General features: G+C 43.9%; 1 protein-coding gene across 3 annotated transcripts; it reads right to left on the bottom strand.

The window, feature by feature from the left end:
- Positions 1-487: 487 nt before the first annotated feature.
- On the bottom strand, positions 488-27,615 carry LOC310862887 (clathrin interactor 1-like). Of its 3 annotated transcripts, XM_083771006.1 has the most exons (13): positions 27,460-27,615; positions 18,832-18,936; positions 18,383-18,479; positions 17,833-17,941; positions 14,158-14,340; positions 13,780-13,818; positions 12,294-12,471; positions 10,408-10,639; positions 7,891-7,966; positions 6,854-6,931; positions 3,629-3,957; positions 2,996-3,161; positions 489-1,601 (listed from the first exon to the last, which is right to left on the bottom strand). In XM_083771006.1, exons 1-13 carry the CDS (start codon positions 27,498-27,500, stop codon positions 1,270-1,272), a joined length of 1,965 nt encoding a protein of 654 aa, XP_083627132.1. In that variant the 5' UTR covers positions 27,501-27,615; the 3' UTR covers positions 489-1,269. The 3 variants fall into 3 exon arrangements, with proteins under 3 accessions (XP_083627134.1, XP_083627132.1, XP_083627133.1); XM_083771008.1 differs by lacking the exon at positions 6,854-6,931 and having other exon boundaries at positions 488-1,601; XM_083771007.1 differs by lacking the exon at positions 13,780-13,818.
- Positions 27,616-27,941: the final 326 nt, after the last annotated feature.

Raw genomic sequence — 27,941 nt, 5'->3', positions numbered from 1 at the left:
CTTTGTTGCATGCAGGTGTCGCACACTAAACTGCCAAAATACAAGCTCGCAATGCATGGCATTGTGTTGATCGGTGCGCGACTAGGCCTGTCTAATCGCAATTATTTGAGATAATCACAATTGTTTTGGATAATCTTCATAATCATTTCAATATTGGAAAATGTTTTATAAAAAAAATCTACGAGCTCTTTTTTGAGCTTGCAGAAAGGCTATTTCCACTATTCATGTTTTTTATTTTAAGCTCTATCTGCCATGTGCACCCTTTGTTTACGAAGCCTAAAAGCCAAACAAAAAAGATTTTCTATTCATAATGACAATGAATCGTCAATAAGTAAAATGTCATAACGGTGACAGCCCTATGCAGTATGCACGCACGCATTTAATTATAAATCAGCCATTACACAGAACACAACCTCTACCCTTATAGGTTCAGGATAGCTCTGGCATCACAAGGAGATCTCCTTAACCCATTTAGACCTGAGGACGATTCTACAAATGCCTTCTAAATTTTTCTGAAAAACCCATCTGTCAGTGGTTCTCAAACATTTTCATGTCAAGGACCCCCAAAAATATATGTAATTGGCCTCCGACTCCCCCAGAAGCAAAGATTTGAGTTAAAAACGTTCGCTCTGAAAGAATATATATTCAAAGATTTGCGCCACATTTTCAAGATTTTTCAGAATTTTTTAGAAATATCTACAAGCTCGTAGCTCGGTGCCGCGCTATGAGCTTGTTTTTTCAAAAGCTAAAGTATAACATAATGATTAAAACACCAAAATGGGTTCCCGTACAGAATGGGTAATAACGCTATGGGACTTTCGATCCTCTGCCCTCACACCCATGGTAGCGCAGCCGTGGCTGCAGCCTCTCGTCTTTAGTAAAAATATACTTTCGCTACTCACCAAAACAAAGACGGTGTTAAGATGTTGAAAGCCTATACTGTACTTTCCTTAGTGGGAACACTCAGAGCCCCCACTTCACGTCCAAAATACAGAAATATATTACAGAAAAGAAAATATTTCTTATGTTTTAGTTACTCTAGCAGGAGGTTCGTGCAACGGCTAGAAAAGTAACATAGCGTTAAGGAGAACTCCTAAACCTCGCCCCCCCACAAATTAAAACAGCCTGGATGTAGATGCTTTTCCATAGGTACCGTGTCACTGAGAGAGAAAACTGTGAGGTTGTCTTCAAGTGCAGCAAGTGCTTCTCTGTCTGTCTGTCTGTCTGTCTGTCACACACACACACACACACACACACACACACAGAGCTTTATTTTCCAAAGTTGCCGAAGGTTGCGAAGGCATCTTGTTTGGGTGGCACCATGGCGGCCGACGGGCCGATGGGGTGCGTCGTCAGGCCCATGGCGCCGGGCATCCCCATGCCCGCCATCCCCCCCATCACCACCGGAGCCGCCATGCCCATGTTCATGCTCATGTTCATGCCCATCACGCCTTGGTTGACGTTGACGGGGACGGTGCCCCCCGTGGCCATGGAGGCGGGCATCCCCATGGCGGGCGGTCGGATGGGCGTGACGACGGAGGGAGGGGAGCCGAGGTTCAGCCCCCCGAAGTTCTGGGCCAGCAGGTTGACGGGAGGCACGCCTGCGTGGGGGACACACAGGGAGGAGGTATCACCAGGGGTGCACATAGCGTTTTGGGGCTAGTTCTCAGGGGAGCACCAGGTATTGTTATCAGGATAGATGCCATTCTGCCAGATGGCCAACAGATGGGGTCGTTGCCCATTTTCGCATTGCAACTTTTCAGGACTAGAAAGCCTGCAGTTTTTATTAGCTTGTATTCCCCATTGATGATGTCACTGGAAGACGGTTTTTTTTTTTTTTGTGGCTTTCGCCTTTATTTAATATTTTTTTATGGCGGGACAGACAGTAGGCTGACAGGAAATGGGGGAGAGAGATGCGGGGATTACATGCAGTAAAGGCCGTCGGGATCGGGAGTCGAACTCGCGGCACACTGCCAGACTGGATTACCAGCCAAGGTGCCTGGACCGCTGAGCCATGGCCCAGGCCTGGAAGACGGTTTCTGAACTGCCAACAGGCCGAGTAGAAAAAAATTGCGCCATTTTTTCAAGATTATTAGTGAGGACCTATTATATGAAGAAAGGTTGAAAAGTGGTCCGTTACTTGGTACGCACCCTAAAACCATGCAGAATATTTGACCATTTGTTTTATATACAAAAAGGTCTATCTCCATGACCAAAATAGTATGTATCGTTGGCGCATTTAAAAGCAATTAATCCATTAAGAGAACTACATACATGTATGATGGCAGAGTGCTTATTTTAATTGACAAAAATTAGATTAACCACTCACCTAATGCTGCGGAGCGGAGGTTTAACACACTTCCAAATTGAGTACACTGCCACTGTTTAAGTCACAGGTGCATGGTTTCCATATCGTACATATCTGACACTATTTCCATCTCATGGAAGATGCTTCTGAACATGTTGCTACTGTAGTCGGACATCTTCAAAATGCTATCATCTTTAAATAATAACCTGAAATAGCCTACAAGCTATTCGTCGCGCAACATGCTTTCATAGAAGACATGCTGGCTTCTACGGAATCCAAATGACTGAAATCAGTCGTGGCGAACTTTAATCCATACATTTCTGAAAGCAAATTACATGTAGCTCACACTGCTAAACATGACATAAAAAACGAAGTAGCACGTACATTTTCCTTAACAGGATGTAGGTTATGTTTCTTTTTAAAGGTTTATATCCAATTTTCAGGTTGGGATAGCAACTATACACAAAACCCTACAAAATGTGGCAGTTCCAATTTTGTCAGCTATTCAGTATGTAATTTTGAGGGGCCCCTCCTATATTCAGCTATAGTGTAGATTTGCGTCTTACACAAACACTAAATTCCCATTGACGATGAATGGATGATGTACGATGATAAGAACGCCCCTCACTTCACTCGGGTGTTTTAAACAACACTATACTGTCAGTGTGTGCTGTGTGCACGGTTTACCTTGCTGTTGGATGATGTTATTGAGGGTAGGCGGGGTCTTGGAGGGGTTGAGGCCCGCAGACAGGAAGTCCAGGCTGATGTTGACCGAGGGGTCAGACCAGGTCGACCCCAAGGGGCCCTGACCTCCGACCTTCTGGGACTGCTGGGACATCAGACCACCGAGACTCTGAAAGCATGCCGTCATCCTGTCAGCGCTTCTCAAAACGTTTACTTTTCTAAAGGTCTATTCATTTTAGGTGAACCGAAAACTACAACATAACGTCACATCTCTCTGTTTTTACTAACCACTGTTTCGGTGTTCACCTTATCACCTAAAACTGGGGTGGGCTGTGCTATTTTGCGTTGTTGTTAGCCCTGGTCCAGTGTGTTAGCGAACTCACTAACACACTCTTTTGAATAATGTTTATTTTTCAATGTTGCAACACTTAAAATATACAAACGTTGTAGAATATGACATTTAATGGTAATATCATATATCGTATCGATATCACACTATTTGGCATGAATACAGAGGTATGTCCATTGTCCATATGGTGCAGCCACACATTGTAGAGTTAGCATAACTACAGAGACATGTCCATTGTCCATGTGGTGCAGCCGCACATTGTAGAGTTGGTGTGGTGTGTCACCTACCTGCTGCGAGCGGGACATGGGTACAGTTGCCATGACAACGGTGCCCCCCGGCGTGGCCCCGCCCAGCGAGAAAGTCATGCTCTGAGAGGCGCTCATCGTGGCGTGCTGATTGGTCAGCTGATGGCCGCCGCCGCAGCCCATCAGGTCAAAGAGCTCGGCCGAGGGTGGGACGGGGGCGGGGTTTGAGGCAGAGGCCGAAGGCGATTGGGCGCAGCCAAACAGGTCGCCGACGGGCGGCTGGGGGGGCACAGCGCTCGAAGAGGCCGGGGGATTGGCCGAGAAGGCGTTCCAGTCTCCGAATTCTCCGTTCCCATTGGTTGGCGCGGCAGCTGGAGCAGAACGATTGGTTGAATTTGAATACACTTGTCAACTATGTTTATTAGTACACACATTGTGGTGAGTTGAGCTTACTTCATGTGTTGTCCTACAGAGCAGTGGTTCTTACAGGTATACCAGAGAAAGTTCATCATGGAAATAATTATTTTAATGATAGTTTTCTGTTGCCGTTTTCCAAGCAATACATAATAGATATTAGATAGTAAAGGGAAACCTTGGATTGAGAAATCAAGGATAGGGTGTACTGATGAATAAAGCTTGACACCACATTCTACGACAGTGTCCACTCTTTTGCGCTGTGAAAATGACGGGATATGACAGAGTAGTTCACCCAATAGAGTCTCCTACGCAGTACATGGACACTCCACCGGTCATCAAATTATTGGCTTAGTTAAGAATGCGACAAAAAACTAAACTTTTCCTTGATTTCCAAGACTTCATGGGACTGGTAATTGATAGAAAAATAGAAAAACTTGAATCCACAGCAGTTGGTCGGAGCCCATCTGGTCTTCTCTGAGCTTTCTCCTTGGATGTGTTAGTCCTTTTATTCCCTTTAACGATCTTAGAATAGATTTTAGAACAACACACTAACCCTTCCCCTCTTTCCCCCCAAAACAACACTCTGCTCTCAGCTCTCTCTAGATAAAAACTAGCAGTGAGACGCATTTTAAGTTTGTAGATTCTTGCTACATGTCACATGTGTGTCATAGAATGACAAAGTAGGGCATTAATTACTAAAAAAGTTAAAACAACATCAAAGTTGCTGCTCTAGCTGTTACGTTCCATCTAGCCTCGATACCCAGGCTTTCATTTCGTCTGCGCGAAAGATGAAAGCCTGGAAAAAGCCGTGGGCTGAACCAGTCTAAAAGTGGGAGTCAACCCTTCTGGGTGGGCGTCGCTCTAAATGATGTGACGTAGCGCTGCACTAGGGGGGAGAGGAGGGGCCGGGGGTGACGGACAGATCAATGAGATCCAATCAGGGTGCGCGCATTTCTGAGGCGCGACCCGCCCCTCTAGACCAGAAATGTCTCTGCTTAGGTCAGGCTACGTTCCATCTACAGATGTTAACTTTGTGCTGTCTAGTTCAGTGTTTCCCAACCTGTGTGTCGCGGAGCTTTGGTGCTCCGTTTGATGTGTCCAAGTGCTCCGCGTAATTTGACCGAAATTAAGTTATAGTGTTACTTTCTGTCAAATCAGGCGGCACACTAACTCTCCCCCGAAAGCAATATTATAGCTACTGGGCTGCAGGCTTCTTATTGTTGCGTCGTTGTTGTCACACGTCTAACCATTAGACGTGCGATAACAACAACACGGAACAATAGACTAACGACCCTCGGCCATTGAAATGTTAATGCTTAGATGTCCCGACCCAAACACGTAAAGTAAACGTGACGTTGTTGTGATTAAGCATAATGTGCCACAAAAAATAGCTGTCCAAAATAGCTGTCCATAGATGTCCAAACATGATCGCCTCGTTCGGCCATATCTCCCTCCCTCCACAGAAGCGCAGTGATGCCTGATTTATTCTTCGTCGTACACGTGTTATGCTTGCATGCTGAAAATGGCTGATCTACAAGCTCACAACGCGTTGCGGACGCAACGCGTTGTGAGCTTGTCGGTGAGCTATTTTCAGCACATGGAAATAAGCAGGCTCTGAGAACTGAGACCCTTCACAATAAAAGCATGCAGCTTTCACAAGTTGGCCCATAATAAAGACAAGGAAAAGGATTAGGTGGCATTTCACATTGCATATGAGCAATTTTTTTAAACTGAGGCACTGTCTCTGTCCATTTCTTTCTCGTTATTTGATGAGTGCTGTCATGTGTGTTTTTAAAAGTATATTTACTTTTACGTATATATTTACTTTTACTATAATATATATATATTTAATATATATGTATATTTAATTTATATGTATATATATACATTATATATAGGTGTTCCCTGAGATGAAGGCTATGAAAAGTGTTCCCTGGGACAAAAAAGGTTGTGAAACACTGGTCTAGTTCACTGGTCCAAGTGGAGGCCACCAGGGGGCGTTGGGGGGCTCACTTGCAAAGTATGGGATGTAATTCAAATTCAACTCATATTAATGTGCCTTATTAACCAGTTTCAACCTGGCATCGCTATGTTTGGGCATGTCATAAATGTCAACATTTTGCAAATTATGTTCAAATTTCTTCACAAATTGCTCAAATACAAGCTCAAAACACATCACAGTTCAATGATACAGTAATCAAGGCTCTGTTCCTTTCTGGCCAAACAGAGTCGGGGTGCTGCTATTGTGCATGTTGTCTCACTGGAAACAATGGGTCTCAAAGTGTCCTTGAGTGGGTTCCAAATGGCCCCGTATGGGTGTGTAACTCTTAGAGTGCACAAATGGAACCAAATGGAACCCTTACATTTGTACACTCTCAGAGTCACGATTGAGTCATGATTTATTATTCTGTCCATATCGGGTCACAACTCCAACGAGGCTGACTCGGCGAAGCGAACTCCGTCTCCATTTAAAACTGTACTTAATCCGCGGCCCGGAAGTAGGAAGAGTTCTTTCCAAAATGGCTGCTTTGCATAATAATGCATATACGCTATTCAACCCCAATGGGCATTGTATCAGGGACCAGCAGAGGGGGAGGACAGCTATATGAGGGGCAAGGGAGGGAAGAGAGGGATGAGCATGGACACGAGAGAGAGAGAGAGAGAGAGAGAGAGAGAGAGAGAGAGAGAGACACACACACACACACACACACACACACAGAGAGACAGAGAGAGAGACAGAGACAGAGAGAGAGAGAGAGAGAGAGAGAGAGACACACACACACACACAGAGAGACAGAGACAGAGAGAGAGACAGAGAGAGAGAGACAGAGACAGAGAGAGAGAGAGTACCAGCAGAGGATGGGAGGCTGGCGGAGGCAGCAGGAGACGAGAAGTCAGCGAAGCCACCGATGAGGTCTGACGTGCTGCCTGTACACATGCGCGCACACGCGCGCGCACACACACACACACACACACACACACACACACACACACACACACACACACACACACACACACACCCCGCCCATATGCATCGGTTGCGATTTCCAATTACTATGATGATATATATACACTATTCTACGTATTCAGAATTCTTCACTCACCAATTACGGTACCTCTACCTTTTAGTGTGTGTGTGTGTGTGTGTGTGTGTGTGTGTGTGTGTGTGTGTGTGACTGTGTGTGTGTGTGTGTGTGTGTGTGTGTGTGTGTGCGCGCGCGTGCGTGCCTGTGGATGTTGTTAATGGGTTAACAATAGGACAGAAATCACATCCCTGCTATTTCATAAAACGTGCAGAGCCAAAGTGCTCCCGTGTTTCATTGGGAGGTCTCTTTTGAACTTGTCCAGTGCAACAGAGACTGCACAACCTCTCTAGGATACTGCATACTCATTTACTGAAATTAGACTTTCAAAGCCGAAGCAGCAGAGAGATGAAGAGCTAATTATTTTGTTGATTTCTCCTTTGTTCACAGCTCTCATTTGCGTGTATATATTAGGGATGTGCTGATGAGACATTTTTGTCTGATATCCAATATAATGAATTGCTGTTATAATAACCGATATTCCCGATGTCGATATGATCTCATTCTGTATTAAAATATATAATTCTGTCCTTTCTGAAAAATGCATGTAACAGGGTATCTGCACTGCAGGCTTAGGCAAGTCAGATTGAACTTTAATGCCTTATATTAAATATTGTGAGCTTGTAGATCTGTTCACTTTAGATCTGTTACTTTGGGCTTGTTTATCTGTAAAGACAATCGGACAGATTAATCGGGCCGATGCCGATTAATAAAAAAAAAAAAACTAGAATCAGCCAATGTGTTTGCAGATTAATCTCCCATCACTAAGTAAAAGTTCTCCCCTGTTTGGGCGGGTCTTCTTACCTGTGGTCTGATTGGACGAAGGGTCGACCATCAGTAGGTCTGCTAGACCGCTACTGGACGACTGCTTGACTGACACCTGGATAGAGAGAGGGAGGGGCAGGGTTGAGAGAGACACACACACACACACACACACACACACACACACACACACACACACACACACACACACACACACACACACACACACACACACACACACACACACACACACACAATCTTGATATTCTCCACAAGGTCAACAAGTCCCTAACTCAAACCAGGGGTCATCAATATGACCACAAAATGTGTCGAACCTACAGGTCCATTTGGTTCCATTTCTACAGACCTGTTATGGTCATTTAGGGCTCAGAGTTACAGACCTGTTATGGTCATTTAGGGCTCAGAGTTACAGACCTGTTATGGTCATTTAGGGCTCAGAGTTACAGACCTGTTATGGTCATTTAGGGTCAGAGTTACAGACCCGTTATGGTCATTTAGGGCTCAGAGTTACAGACCTGTTATGGTCATTTAGGGCTCAGAGTTACAGACCTGTTATGGTCATTTAGGGCTCAGAGTTACAGACCTGTTATGGTCATTTAGGGCTGCTCATTTTGTATGTCAAAATGTTTATTTTGACCAAAATGTTCACCACAAGCCAGCATAGTGATGACGCCTGACTCAAACACAAATAATTCTACATTTACATGCACACAGGATCTGAAGTACTGACTCACAGTCACAACCATTACATGCTTACTCTGTATATTCTGTGCAACATGCACCTTGGTTTCAGCAACAACAACAAAACGTTTTGGCTATGATTGACTTCCAAAGTTTGTGGGACCATTGGTAGCTCCTCCTTGTTCTGAGGAGTGCCCCTTTTCTAGTTATTTTCATTTATTAAACTTTTTTGGTGTTGGTTCTTAATAATGGATGGTTGTGTGTGTGTTTGTGTAACTTAACTTACACAAACACACGTGAATTTAGAGACATTGCAAAACTAGAGGAAACAACCTACGCATTGTGGTTGATCTACGTATACGAGAAACTAAGTAGAAGAATATGACAGGATACTGAAAGGGGTTACATGACAGAGCCTAGCAGGTGTGTGTGTGTGTGTGTGTGTGTGTGTGTGTCTCTCTCTCTCTGTCAGTTTCAAGAAATTGAAATCCGCGACTGGGGTTGTTTACTAGGCTAACAATTTTCATGGCAAACAAATGATCGATCTGTGTTTTGTTCATACGTATATATATATATATATATATCATACATACATATACACACACAGACAGTATAATGTATATACTGCATTATTGTCATGTCATTGGAGAAATCTTAAATTGTCAAAAATGGTAATCTACAAACTAGCGACGGGTTGTGAGCTTGTATCAGCTACTTAAAATAATTTTGCATGAAACAGGTAGTGTGACAAAGTATAAAATAATAATAATAATAAATAATTAATTTCCATTTTCCAGCCATTCAGTTGCAAAAAAAAAATAATAATAATTTGGCGACCCCCCGAGGTGTCACGACCCACGGGTTGAGAACCCCTGCCCTAGCACACCAACAAGTCCTGCTAAACCTCACCCATTAGCGTGAGAGAAACATCTGGTTTTTAGCAAGTTCCGTCAAAGATGCTTTATTAAGCCCATCCCACGCTCACACAAGAAAATGGTACACAATGGTCTCCTAAGTGGGCGCGGTTGCCTGTCCCCTCACACCCCATCTGTCCCTGGCTATGTGGATGTGGATGAACTAAAGCATTGGCTGTGCATTTCTGGTCCATAAGGTCCATAACAACGTTGCTCTTCTAGTATTTTGTCGGTTGTCAGTCTAAAAGAAAAGCAATTTTAGTGCTACGACATGTTGAGAGCTTGTAGTTCGGCTATTTCCAATGCACGACACAGCTGGGTACAAATCCGGAAATACTCCAACCCTTAACCCTAAACCTAACCTCTAAAGAATGCTCAGAAGATCTTATGACCCCATTACCCCATGGGTCATAAGATGTGTTCACGTTCACTTCTCTTTATTTCTTAAATTAACGCCCTACTTGTTCACACTACAGCGTCACACAAAAGCATCAAAAGTAGCAGGTCCACTCGACTGCAGTCGAGCAACAGTTTTGGACATAATGATGTTCCCATCTTCCCACTAAAGTTGTTCCGATACCGATACTGGTATCGGGTACTCGGGTCGATACCACCCTCAAGTACTCGTAACTGGTCCCCGATACTATATATACTGACCCGAGTACAAAAACATTTAATTGACACTAGGCTGAACGATAAATGCAACGGGAGCAAGAACGTTTTGGAATTAGATATTGTTTCAGAATCGTTTCAGGCCATTATTATAGACTAAATTGTGGTAATTGAATATTACAGTGTCATTACAAGTACAAGGCATGACAATGAAATGAAATTGGAGGAAAAAGGGGGTACAATAAGTGGTTATTAAACAAAAATAAAAAGCACTCGTATCGGGACCACTCTAGTTCCCACCCGACAGAGACCATACACTAGTTCCGTGTACCTTGTCCTCGGGGCTCCTGTCTCCAGTATAGTGCGCGGCGGCCCCCAGGTCCAGGGTCTTGCTGCCGCTGCCCCCTCCTCCTCCTCCTCCGCTGCGCTTGCGCGTGGTGGTGGTGGTGGTCTCAGTTGCCTGGGTGATCTGGATGCTCTTGGTGGTCACCGTCTCCTCCTCGTCCTTGAACTCCAGCTTGCCCAGGCGACCGTTCCTGGACACCCGGTCCTCCTCGCCGTCGCTGCTCACCGGCCGGCGACAAAACGGTAGATCGCGGTCAGGCAGGGTGCTGGTGCTGCACAGACACTTTTTGTGCACTGTTTACTAAACGGTGCACAAAAAGTGTTGCCAATCGGCTTACAGTGTAGAAAATTCTCAGATTTTGCCCCCTTTTGATGTATCATATTACATTTATATGATACATGATATCATATTTCTAAAACTGTTACTTTTCAGGATTCAAGTAAAAAAATAGCAAAAGTAGCAGATCGACAAGCTCAAAACGAGCTTTCAAGCTTGTAGATCTGCTACTTTTGATGCTTGTGTGTGAATTTATGAAAAGACACAGATAAAATATGGAGATAAGGGGCCCCATTTTCGCCAGCGCCTTATCCCTTATCCCAAAACTTCTTTGCCTTTTTACTAGAGCTGGGACTCGATTAAAAAAATTAATCTAATTAATCAGAGGCTTTGTAGTTAATTAATCTCGATTAATCGCATTTTAATCGCATATCAATATTTAACTCGAGAACAGTGAGAAACCTTTTTTTTCAAATGTTTTTGGTATCCCAGTGAATAGTGACTACGGGATTCCACTCATTTTCAACATTTTACTGTCATTAATATACCTTAGAGTTGTTGTGTGGATATAATAAGAAAGTCCCCCCCATTCTGTGTTGCCTAGAACTGGAGGTCTGAAAAAAAATCAGTAACATTATGAAGTACATCTCAGTGACATCACAAAAATGTACTTCATAATGTTACTGTTTTTTTCAGACCTTCAGTTCTATAGGCAACACATAATGGGGGGACTTTTTATTATTTCCAGTGCACACAATTCCATAGAAAAATGCGTTTTATCCCAACAGTGATATATAGGCAGGTGATATATATAGGCAGCAAGTGCCTATATAAAGTGTCTTCAGTGTGTATATGAATACTCAAATGTGCTTTACATGGCTGAGCATGAGAAAACAAATAAAAACAACTTTATTATGGGGGAAACAAAAAGGTGCGATTAATTTATCTGTAGTTAATCACGATTAATTTTTCTGTAGTTAATTAATCTCGATTAACGCGTTAAAGTCCCGGCCCTACTTTTTACTATTTCCAAAAACATTTTCTATTTCTATCGAATAGTTAGTTGTGAGAGTAGTAATAGCTAGTTGAACAATATTAAAATGTTTTTCAAAATAGTAAAAAAAAATATGTTTCTGCCCGACAGTGAGGTGTTATATGATATTAGTTGTAATCCCGATTCCTAAGGCAATTATTTCTGTTAACCCCTTTTGGTGTTAGCATTATGTTATGCTTTAGCTATTGAACAATAGCAGATCTACAAGCTCGTATGAGCTAGTAGATCTGCTATTTTTGAAAAGTCGAAGAAAGACTGACATAGAAACATAGCTTTTTCAGAAAACTGTCAGGATGTAGAAGACATTTTTAGATTTTGATCTCAGGTCAAAATGGGTTAAACGTTTTGCCACCTTCCATCATATGTGTGGGGTATTTATTTAGAGACTTGAGGGGTTTATTTCCCACTTGTTTCCCACACATTTCTAACACTGTAGACTGCATGAATGTCCTGTTTTATACTTGTTTATTCTGTGTGTATACCAGATGTGTGTGTGTGTGTGTGTGTGTGTGTGTGTGTGTGTGTGTGTGTGTGTGTGCACCTGATTCTGTCAGGGGAGTCATCTCTCTCCTTCTTCCTGAACTTGTTGATGGTGTCATCGATGGTGCTGCCTATCTTGTCACTGATCTCTCCCAGCTTCTCGCTGAAGGGGAACGCCCCTCTGCTCTTGTCCCAGTCCTCGTCCCACTTGGTACGGTCCAACTCACTACGCTCTCCAGCTGGCACACACACACACACACACACACACACACACACACACACACACACACACACACACACACACACACACACACACACACACACACACACACACACACACACACACACACACACACACACACACACACACACACACACACACACACGATGGTTGGCATTGCGTATCTCAATTTCCGTATGTGAAAGCACACCTTCAATTAACATTTTCAATTGGTTGACGCATAGACCTTATATACTGGCTATTTTTGGTATAAATCTTAATCCAAGATTGGCACTGCAGCTTAACTGATCTTGTTAATGATTCATCAAGACAAATAAACAATCACACAAATGTAAAGCCATTTGCATATTCTTATGAGAGCACACACACACGCACGCACGCACACACTAGTGCCATGCACTATACGTTTAAAGTCACAATTTTAAATGACATTTAAATGGCAAAGCTACTACTTAAAGAAGTAGTTCAACCAAAAAACGAAAAATGTTCTATCAATTGCACACCGTATGAAGCCTTGAATTCAAGTTTTTATTTTTTATTTTGCATTCCTAAACCAATAATCTGATGACCGGCGGAGTCGAAGACTTAAGTCACTCTGCAAAACATATCCGTCATAATCATGTCATAATTGTGAAGTTGTGTCATGACTCATGACACAACTTCAGCCAGTTTCACGCACTTTCTCCATTTACAACAAATTTAAACTATAAAGTGCTCATCCCCGGACCACGGATATTACCATTCTGCTCGGGTGGGTATACAGTAAGTACCCGTATCTTCTGTAGTGTTCAATAAAAAGCATTTTAATCCCATCGATGGCCATTTTCTCAGTTTTATCGCCTTATGCTTTTAACTACGCGCCCCTATCGGCTGGGAGAGGCAATGCACTCTGATACATGAGAAAATGGCCACAGGATTAAAATATTTTTTATTGAACAATACAATAAGGAAGATACTGGAACTTATACTCGCTCGAGCGGAATTGTAACATTCGTGGCCCTGGGGTGAGCACGTTATATTTGATATACAATGTAGACATATGTAGACATTAACGTTGTAGATGGAGAAATTGCAGTTTGAAGTTCCGCCATGACGCTTGTGATAGACGAGCACCATTGTGAACCATTGGCTAACACACACACACACACACACACACACACACACACACACACACACACACACACACACACACACACACACACACACACACACACACACACACACACACACACACACACACACACACACACACACACACACAGCCCCCCTCAAGGATCACCAAAAAGCCAAAGCTTCCATTCCATACCTGCCGACGTCAGCTCAGGACCGGGGTCCACTGGGGAAGCTACAGTAGGCATTAGATAACAAAAACATAATTTCTCTAAAACACTTTTTCTTTCTCGTATGTTGCTATACAGTATCAGTGGTGCTAAAACCTTTTTATGTCAAGGACCCCCAAAATTATATGTATTTGAGCACCGAACACCATCTCAAAATATTTCCAGGGAACCCCAGAAGCAACAATTTGAGTTAAAGATGTTTGCTTTAAAAATTTATATATAGCTGTTCTAGTGCTGTTCTAAAGCATGTATTTTTTTCTTTTTAAACCTTTAATTGTTGCCTATTATGTTTGTAGCTGAAATGTGAAATGATCCTGGTTCCAACGGGTTAAGGAGGTGCTCACAGTTCTTGAAGCTGCCATTTCCTCCTCCTCCCTCCATGCTGTCCGAGGACACTCCGATGTATTTGTCTTTGTTCTTCTTGGCTTTCTTCCTCTCTTCTCTCAGTCTGTCGTCGTCCTGAGCAAACTCCACCATCTCCTTCACCTTCTGACGCACGTTGATGCCCTGGTCCTTACCACTCTCGTCTGCATAATAGTAGGTGCACGCACACACGCACGCACACGTTTGTATTACAGTGAGGTGAATAAAGTCCATCCAAGGCCAAAACAAACTTATTAACTTATTTGTATTGACTGTCCACATCGAACGGTGAATTATCAGCAGTCAAAGGACTTTTATTACAGATGATTAAAGTACAGTGCCCTTTGTCCTTTTGATAATTATGCTTTTATATTGTTTATGCAGTACTGTCAGTAAGACGCCTGAGGGCGAGAAGCGACCTCGCCCTAAAAGGGCAAGGTCGCGTGCACTATATGCCATATATGGAGCGTGTCTTGAGTGTACATGGGTGTGATGAGGTCAGATCAACATATGGAATGTCAGAACAGGTCAGCTCCATATATGGAGATCTATGGGTGGCAGCGGGGGCAGTGTCTTGAATGTACAGGGTTTGATGAGGGCCCAGGTAGGGCCGGGCCTACATTTTTGGGCCGGTTGAGAACTCTAGTTCTAGTTCGCGACTGCACAAATAACTTTGGGGCAGGCTTGTCTAGAGTTTAAATGGACAGGTATCAGTCAAAAGGGAGACATCGAAGAGGAAGGGTGGATGGGGAAGGATCAACATATGGAATGTCAGAACACACACTGACGGGAAATGCTAGGTTCCTCTGTCCGACAGCAACACAGTTCCCTAAAAGATGATCGTCCGTGCCAACTTCGTTCCATTGACCGCTGATATTCAGTTTGACGTAGGACAGTTAATAAAATGAACAATTACTTCATTACAGTATTCCATAATATGTTTGTTTTGGCCATATATATATACTAGAATTTCGCGGCCGCTTAGCGGCCGCTCATCCCAGAGTTACGTTGCCGCGCACTATGGGAAGAAGGAAATTGCGGGAGTTGACTCCACATGTAGTAACGGATGGGTTATTAGTTATTATTATGTGTCCTTATTAGTGTAGTGTAGTGTAGTCAACATGTTATGGCTCATACACACTGCCCGGTATTTCCTCCGATTATGCTGTCGGGGAGCATTTTTGGCACTGGTAGATCAGGATCTACCAGTATAGATCACAAAGGCTTTGCAGGTAGACCACATGACATGGCCCTAAAAATATATATAATTTTAATATAAAAAAGATTTTTGCATCTGCCGCTTGAGATGACCCGAGATGACTTGATTGATTTGACATCAAAAAGGGCCTGTCAGCTCAAACACACAATGCAATACTTGTTGTTGTGTACAATCATCAGTAGCAAAGTCAAATACCAAAAATAAAAACCCTACCATTTCCATTTCCCCCCCTCTATTTCCCATTCCATGTGCGTTTGTCTTATAGTTGCTCTGGCCTCTGTACTACTGCCACCTACCGTCCATTTATTGTATTACACAGTGGGTGAAAGAAACACCCCTTAAGACTAAACCCCACCCATCAGAGGTGTGGCGTCCAGAGGTACCTTTGACATGACATTTTGTGTGTGTGTGTGTGTGTGTGTGTGTGTGTGTGTGTGTGTGTGTGTGTGTGTGTGTGTGTGTGTGTGTGTGTGTGTGTGTGTGTGTGTGTGTGTGTGTGTTTCGATGTGCAGGGCGTAGCTGAAAATGAGCACCTGTGCTCAGCTACTTCCCTGGGTAAAAAAATGAAAGGTACCTTTCAAAACCTATAGAAGTCAGCCTGGTACAGACGAACGGGACACCACTGTATGTAGCCTATGAAAGGCTCCTCAATTACATTTTGTAACTATTTTCAGCAATGGGATGATAGTTTTATTTGGTGGGTATATGAGCTGGTCGTTTTGAAAGTAGCTCTGAAGTAAAAAAAAGTGTGGGCAGCCCTGGTATAGATGATTATATATATATATATATATATATATATATATATATATATATATATTCATTCCGTGGGTAAATCCCTGTAGGCTACCCACATATTGGTAGCCTATATTAGCCCAATATTGGCGTTACGCATTTCACTTGAATAATGTTGTGTGCGCACGTGCGCGTGCGGAGAAAGACAGTTATTTAATGAAACTCAAGATTATAACGTCCTGTCTCGCTGCCGCCGTGTATAGCCTGCACGGCTATTCCTGTGTGTGTGTGTGTGTGTGCGTGCGTGGCGAAAGAGAGATAGATCGTGGCTTCCAGCCGTGCGCGTGTGTGTGCGCAATCAAAAGTACTCGGCAGTATGGCTGGCAGGCGAAATGGCGAATTCGAACAGTGTAATTGTAATAGTTTGGCACAAACCAACTACTGTCAAAGAACAATGTTGATGTAACTAAGAGATTCGCTGAGTGAGCGATATTTTACATACAGAGATTTAGAAGGAATAAGCAAAATCGTGAGGCGAAAATTCCTCTCCTTCCTTGTTTTTCCTCCTGCGGACAGGACTGTCAGGGAGACTCGGAGATCAGAGCAGCACAGGCTGAGAGCTAGTAGCCAATTAAAAGACGGAGTAGTAGTTGCCAGGTTCGCGAATTGTAAGCGAGTCGTAGTGTGTGTTGAATGGCATTTGAATGGCATTTGTGGGCTTGTGAATAAATTTTCTCACATGTAATTTGTGCTCACTTGCATAGACATGGCGAATTTAGCGTGGTGAAAGGGCAACAGTGTTCCGGGGGTGTGGGTGCTTGGGTCGATAATGTTTGTAGTAAACAAATGCATTGCCGCCGTCAGTGTGGACGGGAGGCATCTTTGGTGGCAGTGCAATGAGCATTTTTTGGAGGGTGGTGTCGAGTGTTGGCGATGGGCGCGATAGGAGGAGATAGCGTTGCAACACTGCGAAGGCTAACGGTGTGACGTCACTGCCCGTGTGAGTGTGTGTGAGTGTAGTGTGATGGTGTTGTGGGTGTTGCAATAGCGACGTAGCTGTTGTGGCTTTGGGTTTCTTGCCATGTGTTGGGTACAACTTCTCACTTGTTAGAATAGATATACTCCATAACCTATTGCCACAGACATACAAAATGAGTAGCCCTAAATGGCCATGACAGAGTGTAGAAATGGAACCAAATGGACCCGTAGGTCATATTGATGACCCCTGGTTTGAGTTGGGGACTTGTTGACCTTGTGGAGAATATCAAGATAATCTCTCTATCTGTCCGTGTGTGTGTCCGTGTGTGTGTGTGTGTGTGTGTGTGTGTGTGTGTGTGTGTGTGTGTGTGTGTGTGTGTGTGCGTGCGTTGCTTGCGTGCGTTGTACATTGTTTTGTTGATTAAAAAAAAATGCTTATAAAATATGTTTGTATAATCTTTTAATCTGTTTCTGTTTAATCTGATGTCTTTAAACCACTTTAATAGACCAGTGAACTGCATGTTTGTTTGAAATGTATCCTACTACGATTTATTATTGTACTATTATTATTATCACCAGCTTCATAGTTATCATTATTATCATCATTATTAATTAGTTTATATTATTATCATCATCATCATCAATATGTTTCGGTTAATTATATACATTTTAACTTAAAAGTTGCATACTTGACATGCTCAGTAGAAGGGCTTATGACCAGTCTTACCGATATAGTGGTAGTTCTCTAGAGATCGGAGGTCATAGATGTGTTCTCTAGCGCTGGTCACCACCCGCTCTGAGCCGTTCCTGATCAGATAGGCCAAGAGGAGGAGAGCCTGGATACACAGACAGAGAGAGAGATTGTAAAACATGCTCTACTTGTAAGTTGACTAATTCAGATTGAGCATTAACCCATTTAGGACTGAGGTTGAATGTTGCTATATACTGTAGATAGCACCCTAAAAGGGGTTCCCGTCCTGAATGGGATAATGTACCGGTAACTCTTTAGGGTGTAAAATGGTTAAAACCAAATGTAAAAACACATGGTTTCATTTCACTCTCTCAAGAGTTACCAACTCCATCATCATCAAGGACCACTGGTGTTCCCCTGGTTGAGAACCGCGGTTGTATAGAGAACCAGGGCGTACGATGGTGTTGCTTGCTGAAAAGAGCCGATACAAAAGCTATCCTAGACCAGCTCTGTCTCTGCAGGCAGGCGACACCATCCTGGTGTGAGGGAGAGTATAGGACTGTTAGGACATGGAGCTCCTGCATACCTTGTACACCCGTCTCCAGTTCTTCTTGTTGTCTTTCAGCATCCTGGTCCACAGCATGTTCATCACTTCTGGGAACTGCTCATACATGAAGGTAGACCTACACACACATGCACGCACGGACACACAAACACACGCACACAACCAAAGAACGTCATCTTGTATCAAATATCAATATAATTTCATGATGAGAACCTTTTATTTTGCACAACCTGCTAAGATGGACAGGTGCATCGGAGTAATGAACGGGAAGAGTCCTGTGAACTAAAGAATATATATATAGCTAAATGCAGATACAGCGGTTGTGGTTGCTCAGACCTTCAAGCGTATCTTTGATAACAACCTTGCAATTTAAAACATGTAAAAACGAATTGTGTGTAAGCTCACACCGGACTCACTTGGCTAACCCTCTGGTGTGTGTGTGTGTGTGTGTGTGTGTGTGTGTGTCTTACTTGGCTATTTCTCCCATCAGCTGTCCCGACGGCCCCCAGGGGTCATCATTGGTGGCCTCTCTAACCTTGGACTCAATCTCAGAGTAGTTCATCACCACATTAGTGCTGGACACACACACACACACACACACACACACACACACACACACACACACACACACACACACACACACACACACACACACACACACACACACACACACACACAAAAGAAAGTTGTCACAATTTTTAAATTACATTTAAATAATAATAATAATAATAATAAAACTTTATTTGTATAGCACCTTTCATGACATCAAATGCAGCTCAAAGTGCTTTACAGAACAATGGAGAATAAAAGAAAAGCAAGGCAACGACATTAAAAAACAAGCAGTAATGCAATACAGTGAGGACATGAATAACAAAAAATATAAGATCACTTAAAAGCAATGTTGTAGAAGTGGGTCTTGAGCTGAGCTTTAAAAATGTCTACAGAGGCTGCCTGACGAAGGTGCCTGGCAAAGCTACTATACTTTCTATCAATTACACATCCCATGAAGCCTTGAATTCATGTTTTTCTTTATTTTTTTGCATTCCTAAGCCATTAATTTGATGACCGGCGGAGTCGAAGACTCAAAAGAGTCTCCATTGAGTCAGTCTGCAAACTACCCCTTTAAGCTAGAGTTGCACTGATTGTAGTAATACTGTAATACAGCAGCAGTGATGGTCGATTTTATATAGCACTTTTATCCAAAGCGCTTTACATAGATTGTGACCTGCACACTCACCCATTCACACACATTCACGCACCGATAGCAGAGGAAACCATGAGAGGCACCAACCTGCACATCGGGAGCAATTAGGGGCTCAGAGTCTTGCTCAAGGACACTTCGACACCATCTGGGGGAGCCCGGGATAAAACTGGGAACCGAAACCGGTCACTCTACCGGCCACTGCGACTCTGCCCCTGAGCCACTGTGACTCTGCCCCTGAGCCACTGCGACTCTGCCCCTGAGCCACTGCGACTCTGCCCCTGAGCCACTGTGACTCTGCCCCTGAGCCACTGCGACTCTGCCCCTGAGCCACTGCGACTCTGCCCCTGAGCCACTGCGACTCTGCCCCTGAGCCACTGTGACTCTGCCCCTGAGCCACTGTGACTCTGCCCCTGAGCCACTGTGACTCTGCCCCTGAGCCACTGTGACTCTGCCCCTGAGCCACTGTGACTCTGCCCCTGAGCCACTGTGACTCTGCCCCTGCCCCTGAGCCACTGTGACTCTGCCCCTGAGCCACTGTGACTCTGCCCCTGCCCCTGAGCCACTGTGACTCTGCCCCTGAGCCACTGTGACTCTGCCCCTGCCCCTGAGCCACTGTGACTCTGCCCCTGAGCCACTGTGACTCTGACCCTGAGCCACTGTGACTCTGCCCCTGAGCCACTGTGACTCTGACCCTGAGCCACTGTGACTCTGACCCTGAGCCACTGTGACTCTGCCCCTGAGCCACTGTGACTCTGCCCCTGCCCCTGAGCCACTGTGACTCTGCCCCTGCCCCTGAGCCACTGTGACTCTGACCCTGAGCCACTGCCGCCCCATAGTAGTAATAACAAATGGTACATAAATGGTGAATGGTGAATTTACAGTAGTCTCATCATGTATCCATTTCAGACAATCAGAGATCTCCACCTACTGACAGTATGTCTGGTGACATCCACGTAAATTAGCTCAACGAATCGCCTCACCGGGTGGACAATTTATATTATATTATATTATTATATTATAATATATCTGCATCGTAGAACCAATGTAAAGACTTTTGAGTCGGTCTTTCATAATGAATGGGATGGTAACAGGAGTGGTTTTCAAAGCAGTGGGCATTAGGTTTATTACTGCTGCTTTCCTCCTTAAAGGAGAATTCCATACTAAAAGGCTTTCTTACCTTTCTTTGTAGTTGTTACGTCCCCATCAAAGAGGTCCAGGTGTTATTTTGTGCAAAAGCTCCTTATTGGCTATTTCCCCTACCATAAGCCCTAAATGAATTGCATTGAATTGAATGGGATGTATGGGGTGTTGTGCTAATTCGCTCATTTCCATCACTCAAAATTATAATTTTTTTGTATATATCCTCTCTTCATAATGTAAATAATAACCCAAGCGGCACAGTTTACTACTTATTTCGATGGAAATAAGTGAATTAGCACAACACCCCATACATCCCATTCAATGCAATGCAATTCATTTAGGGCTTATGGTAGGGGAAATAGCCAATAAGGAGCTTTTGCACAAAATAACACCTGGACCTCTTTGATGGGGACGTAACAACTACAAAGAAAGGTAAGAAAGCCTTTTAGTATGGAATTCTCCTTTAAGTCCAACAGTCCCCAGACGCATCAGCAGGCAGAGATCACTGACCGTCTGGCTACACGAGACTATAGGAGCAGCACCACGCAATTACATTAGATTGATCATTCATGTCAGTTGATGATTGATGTTCCCGCCTCCCAGTTCCCGGTCAGTAAGTCATGTTGGTGTGTTACGGCCGGGGCAGTGTCCCCCCCTGTGCCCCCTTCACACTCTACTGCTCACATAAGTAGGGTCATAACATAACCATGGTCATCATATTCTCTTTTTTTTTTTTTAAGATATTTTTTTGCGGCTTACGCCTTTTATTGATTTTTTAAGGGACAGATAGTAGGCTGACAGGAAACGGGAGAGAGATGGGGGGATGACATGCGGTAAAGGCCGTGTCGGGTTCGGGAGTCGAACCCGCGGCACACCGCGACTGGATCACCAGTCCGGTGCCCAGACCGTTACGCTACGGCTTGGGCCGGTCATCATATTCTCAACAACAACAAAGAAAGAGAGGAGGGGGGGGGGGGGGGGGGCATGTACATGTACTGTACTGTATGTCATGTACTGTGTATCAACACAAAACAGTCAGGAACTCATATCAGGACCAGACAGTGAAGGACAGACACACACTCCACACATCTACACTCCACACATCTACACTTCACACATCTACACTCCACACATCTACACTCCACACATCTACACTCCACACATCTACACTCCACACATCTACACTCCACACATCTACACTCCACACATCTACACTTCACAAGGGCCTACCTACAATGACACCACACGCATGTGCACGCACGCACACACGCACGCATGCACAGCTGCGAAGGAGACAAAGGTAGATGAGTGGGTGTGCATGAAAGCAAGGTTAGGTGTGTGTGTGTGTGGTGTGTGTGTGTGTGTGTGTGTGTGTGTGTGTAGGACCTTTTTTTAATTTTTTTAAACACCAAGCACCCAGGACTTCCTGGCCTCTTTGTTCTGCACGCTTGCTTACTGATGCGTTTGTTCTGTGCACGTGTGTATACTATGTGTGTGTGCGTGCCCGCTGCAGACCTGAACACAGTCCTCTATCACAGTGTTTTCCAAAGTGGGAACCCTAGGGGTCCTTGAGGCAGTCCCAGGCGGTCCCCAGCTAAATGATATATAGGAACCAAATGGGTCTGTAACTCAGAGTACAAAATGGAACCAAATGGACCCGTTACCATTTGTACACTCTCAGAGTTAAATTAACTTTTTTTTTTTTTAAGATATTTTTTGCGGCTTACGCCTTTTTATTGATTTTTGAAGGGACAGACAGTAGGCTGACAGGAAACGGGAGAGAGATGGGGGGATGACATGCAGTAAAGGCCGTGTCGGGTCCGGGAGTCGAACCCGCGGCACACTGCGACTGGATTACCAGTCCGGTGCCCAGACCGTTACGCTACGGCCTGGGCCGAGTTAAATTAACTTTGACTTTACAATATACATTGGGGGTCCCAGAGATAAGAAATGCCATTAAATAGGGGACCGCAGCCTAATTCAGGTCAAACTGGGGGTCGAAAATGGTTGAAAATTACTGCTAGAGCTGCAACATTAACAATCTTCTCTTATGGGGGTCCATGGCATATATTTTCAAATGGGGGGTCCGCGGGCTAATTAGTGTCAATATGGGGGTCCTTGACATGAAAAGGTTTGGGAACCACTGCTCTAGCAAACACAGCATCAGTGATTAAAGCTGCTCTTCTCTCCCTTTCCTTAACCACTCTCGCCTTGCCTCCTTTCCTACTCCCCTAGCCCAGTGGTTCGGAAGGGGTGATTTTTTTTTGGGGGGGGGGGGGGGGTCAAAAGATTGCCCTGATTCTCAAATAATATAATAAAGAGGATCTACGATCTACCAGCTATCAGTAGATCTGCTATTTTCACAATATGTATCTGTGGAAACAAAATGTAATGCCTCAACTCCTACATTCCAAGTGCTTGTCATTTTCAAACATTTTGAAAAAAACCCCAAGGCTTAGCTTCCACTGGCAGCCCTGCTCACATAGACACATAAAGAGTCTATTCACCACATCTGACCAAGCATGATAGCCGTGCCCGATGCCTCGTATCGGTTACCCCACCTGGGCTGTTGGATGGATCTGTGTGCTCAATTCACGTCCGCCTTGTCTCATATCTCTTAATGACTGGTCTGTGTACTAGTGTGTATATAGGCTCTATGCACAATTGCACATACGCCATTTTGGAAATAACTCGTCCTACTTCCGGGCCTCTGTTAGACTGTTACCGATGATACTAATTAAGGCTCTGTTCCATTCTGGTCAAACACAGTCAGGGTGCTGCTATTGTGCATGTTGGCTCACTGGAAACACTGCTACACCGGTGGGTCTCAAAGTGTCCTTCCAAATGGCCCTGTGTGCGTATGTAACTCAGAGAGTGTACAAATGGAACCAAATGGACTTGGTTCCATTTGTACACACTCAGAGTTATGAGGGTCTGTGTCCGTGAACCACTGTACCCTAAATGGAACCCAAATCGTATTTTAATGATGTTTAGGACACAAGAAACACTTTCCTGGGGTTTTTGTGTGCAATGTGTGTTTACAGTCTAGATATTTTAGTCATGACGCCATGTTCATGACCAAACTTATTCATGAAAATGTGGTCTCACTTCCTTCTTGGACTACAAGTCACACCTCCACGCAGCCTTCCCTCTCCACAAGGATGTGCACCAAGGCATTATGGGACTTCAGCAATCCAGACAAAACACACAGACTTCATCATTTTTCTGGCCATATGGTGCAAATTTGAAATTGTGCTACTGTTATCTACTAGTACTACAAATAAAATACTATTAACATTGTGTGACAAAGTCAAAGTCAAAGTCGTACGATTTGTCACACACGTTACCGCAGTGAAATTTGTTCTCCGCATTTGACCCATCTCTTGGAGCGGTTGAGCCGCAGCCAAGGAGCGGTGAGCTGCAGCCGTGCCGCGCTCGGGAATAATTTGATTAGTAGATTTGACCCCCCAATCCAACCCTTTGATGCTGAGTGTCAAGCAGGGAGGCATTGGGTCCCATTTTTACAGTCTTTGGTATGACCCGGCCGGGGATCGAACCCCAACCTCCCAGTTTCAGGGCAGACACTCTAACCACAAGGCCACTGAGCTGGCTGCAGTTTCTTCCAGCAGAAAGTCTTAAAGTGGCCTGCCCTTTATCCCCCACGAAGGATACGTACAATCACAATGCATTATGGTAATACGGTATGCTTTATGCTAGTGCAGCACTAAAGTGGTTCAAAACACATGTTATGCTGACAACACACATCATAACGTGCTGCGAGCTTGTGGTACTTGCTGCTACAGTGGTACTGTATGTGAAAGTTTAATATCATTTTAGAACACGTTGGCAATTGGCATAGTATAAGATCAACCACAACCTTTGGCTATTCATAGAGAACTGTTGGGGCCAATAACATAATTTCTGCTTATACGTTTCTAGATGCTACTAGCGAAACAATGTGTACATAGCAGATTGTTGGCAGAAATGATTAATTAATAAGATGGCAAGATGCGTAGCAAAAGAATAGCAATAAATACATAAATACTTCATACTAAATTATATCGGTATTGTCCTGACTGTGACACATGATTTTTCTTAAGTGCACAGTGCAGTCCATATGGTAACAGCATATGGTTACGCTGGCACAATTAATGCAAGAAACAGTGGATTATTTGTAATCCCATTAAGATTAGCAGTGAATCAGATTTAAAAAATGATTATCAGACAGGCAGACAGACAGACAGACAATATCAATATTTAGGTATTGGCAACATTTTTTTCAATATATACAACACGTATCAAAGGCTCAGGCTCTTCTATAAGATAATGTTGATAGTAAACACCAGTGGGATACTGGTTTATGTTTGTAGTTGAATTGGCTGACATGGAGGACACAATCAAATAATTATATTTCTGATCAGAATAACTAATAACTCAATATCAATAGTGTAATTAAATACATTGTGATGACTGATGACAATATCAATTTCCATTCAAACAACAGTGGGTCAAGCATTTAGGCTACACCTCAAGAATGACAGAGAGACCGTAAATGGCCAAGAGACATAGCATCAGCTACTCAAAGACTTGTCTGTCTCTCCCTTTAACCACAACATATTCTGTTAAAATAAAGGCTCTGCCTTGAGTTGCTTAATTAAAAGAAGAAGCAGTTTTCCACTGAAACTGCTTTGAAGACGCCACAAGGCACCCTTGGGCCCCTCCTATCTTGATGTGCTGCCAGCCATACCAACAACAATACAGAACCAACACAGCAGGACCTCAAAAAGCCAGTGATCAAAGACACCACACGACAGAGACTCAAAGGCGTTGTTGTGACGGTTGTGCTGTGTCTGAACACTGAACTGAAATGCTGTGGTGATGTTGACCCTGTGTCCTCCGCTATAGCTGTCAGGGAGCTCGTTTTGGTTTTGTCTGGGCCAGATGTTGTAAGAGAGAGAGGTAAAACCCCAGTGGTCACACAGTGCAGAGAGAAAGAAGATCTCAACACATCTAGAGCTGCATTATCCAATATTTCCTGAGAAATTATTCTTATACTTTGTTTAAAGATGTACTCTATCAACACATCGACATGAACTTACTCAAGTCTAGTCCAACCCATTTAGACCGTCTGCAGCTGGGGCAGTGTTACTTGATCTATGAAGCCAGGAATGTGTGCACGCCTCGTACTTTTCCGGATTCAATTCAGTTTCTCAAAAAGACCTCAGGTTTTAAGGTGTCTTTCATAAAACCTTTATTCTAAATCGGATTCGGCCTCAGGACTAAATATGCTAATTATTAATTAACCAGCTCTATTTTATACTTGCACAACACCGACGTGCAACATTTTTGGAAGTGGCAGATCTACAAGCTCACAACCGTTCAAATCGCTATGCGTTGTGACTTGTGAGCATGTACATCTGCTATTTCCACTTTGTAACCTAAAGTAGCCTACAAAACGTCAAATCATTACAACCGGAAATATTGTGTAATCTTATTCTTTGGCCCTGCACCATCTCATTTCATGGGAATTTTGAAATTATAGGGGACATGTTCCCGATTTATTTCTGATATTACCATACGCAATAGGGAATTAGGCATAGACATATTTATTTTTCTATTGCCATGCATGGTTTTAAATACTGAATAAAGTGATCTGAACTTTTCCTGACAGTTCTAGCTGTTCTATTACTTGCCTATTATTTGTTATTACTGATGATCATTTATCAAAAATCTCATTGTGTAAATATTCATCACAAAATCAATATTTAGTTATTGGTCAAAAATGTGACGTTAACTTTGTCCATGTCGCCCTGCCTACTGCACTGTGCCGTTACAGTACAAGTGCTTTTGTTCAGTAACATTGTGTTCAATGACAAAATAATAGAAACTGCATTAACAACCAAGTCTAAAAGCCAGTGTGAACCTTATTCAGCCTCCATGGAGATCACAGTTACAGACAGTACACAGGTTAATGTTCACAAAACCATAAAAACACAGTGGGGTGGGACAGATGGATGGACAGGCAGACAGGGCGTGATGCCTCTCTGCACCAACACAGGGCAAGTGTTTGCACTTTGCACTATGCTAGTGGAATTAGCCTGCTCCCTGCTCGCAGCATCCAGTGCTTGCCTTGCATCCCTATGGTCGGTGTGATGGTCAAAGAATGATGAGCTGTGTTTTTTGTGTTACCATAGTAACGTTAGTGCGTGAACAGTACGTGTCCCTCCCGGTGTAGGCTACTACTACACGAAGCTACCAGTCCTAAAGAGTACTACATCAGCAACAATGCATTGTGTCCATGTATGAAACACAGCCTAGCCTATAGCACTGTGCTAGCTTTACGAGCTAATAACAGCTGAGCTGAGAGGCTGCGTCTGACGTAAAACAGCACAGCGGCCCGTTTGGAGATGCTGGGTGCCATAGCCCGGGAGGGACGGTTGGTTAAACACAGAGACAGTGTTTCCAAATAGTTCTGGTCGGTTCTGAACTTCTGGTTAAACATAACCAGCAGAAAACATGCTTTTTTTAACGTTAATTATTTTTCACAGCATTTCTTTCCACACAACAAACTAACTTATTGCACCTGTGTAATCCCCACAGACTCTCCTTCTGCTATGACAACCATATTTTGGCCAATCACGCCGCGACCGTCTCTCCGGGCTATGGGACGTAAAGATCTACTCCAGCTGAGCTTCAGCCAGCCAGGCTAGCAGGGTTAGCCGCTCACACTGAATCGTGAACCGTTATTACTCACGCTTTATCAACCAGTTCTCTGACTTTCCACATGTTTAGCATGTCACCCGCACGCAACCGCGGGCCCGCTGCGTCGATACCGCGTCGCCCCGCGTCTCCAGGCCGGCTCCAGGTGCAGCAGAGACGGTCTGAGAACACTAGCTTCCTCCCTGCCAGTGCCTCCTCCACTGACGGGGTGGTGATGGTGATGGTGATGATGGTGGTGGTGGTGGTGATGAGGAGCTGCTGCTGCTGCTGCTAATGGGTTTGGACCGGCCCCTGTTGCCCAGGCAACGCTACGTCACGGATGCGTAGAAGATGGGCTGAGAGAGGAGAGTAGAATAGAATAATGACAATAGAATAGAACAGGGGGGGAAACCACACCCATGTGAAGTGAGGGGCACTCTTATCATCGTACATGATAGTTCTACATCAAACAAATCTAAGGAATTTAATCTTTGTGTAGGACAAAAATAGCAGATTTGCTTGTCCACATATGACGTA

The sequence above is a fragment of the Protomyctophum parallelum genome (genome assembly GCF_964188405.1).
Source record: "Protomyctophum parallelum genome assembly, chromosome: 1".
In the NCBI taxonomy this organism is placed as follows: domain Eukaryota; kingdom Metazoa; phylum Chordata; class Actinopteri; order Myctophiformes; family Myctophidae; genus Protomyctophum; species Protomyctophum parallelum.
This window is presented reverse-complemented; position numbering and strand designations above follow the sequence as displayed.

Excerpts from the sequence above, each read along its gene's own strand:
- LOC310862887 (XM_083771006.1), bottom strand. The coding sequence starts at position 27,500 with ATGCTAAACATGTGGAAAGTCAGAGAACTGGTTGATAAAGC. Across the intron at positions 17,942-18,382 it reads ACTGGAGACGGGTGTACAAG|GCTCTCCTCCTCTTGGCCTA; the intron begins GTATGCAGGAGC and ends CTGTGTATCCAG. Across the intron at positions 6,932-7,890 it reads TTCGTCCAATCAGACCACAG|GCAGCACGTCAGACCTCATC; the intron begins GTAAGAAGACCC and ends GCATGTGTACAG.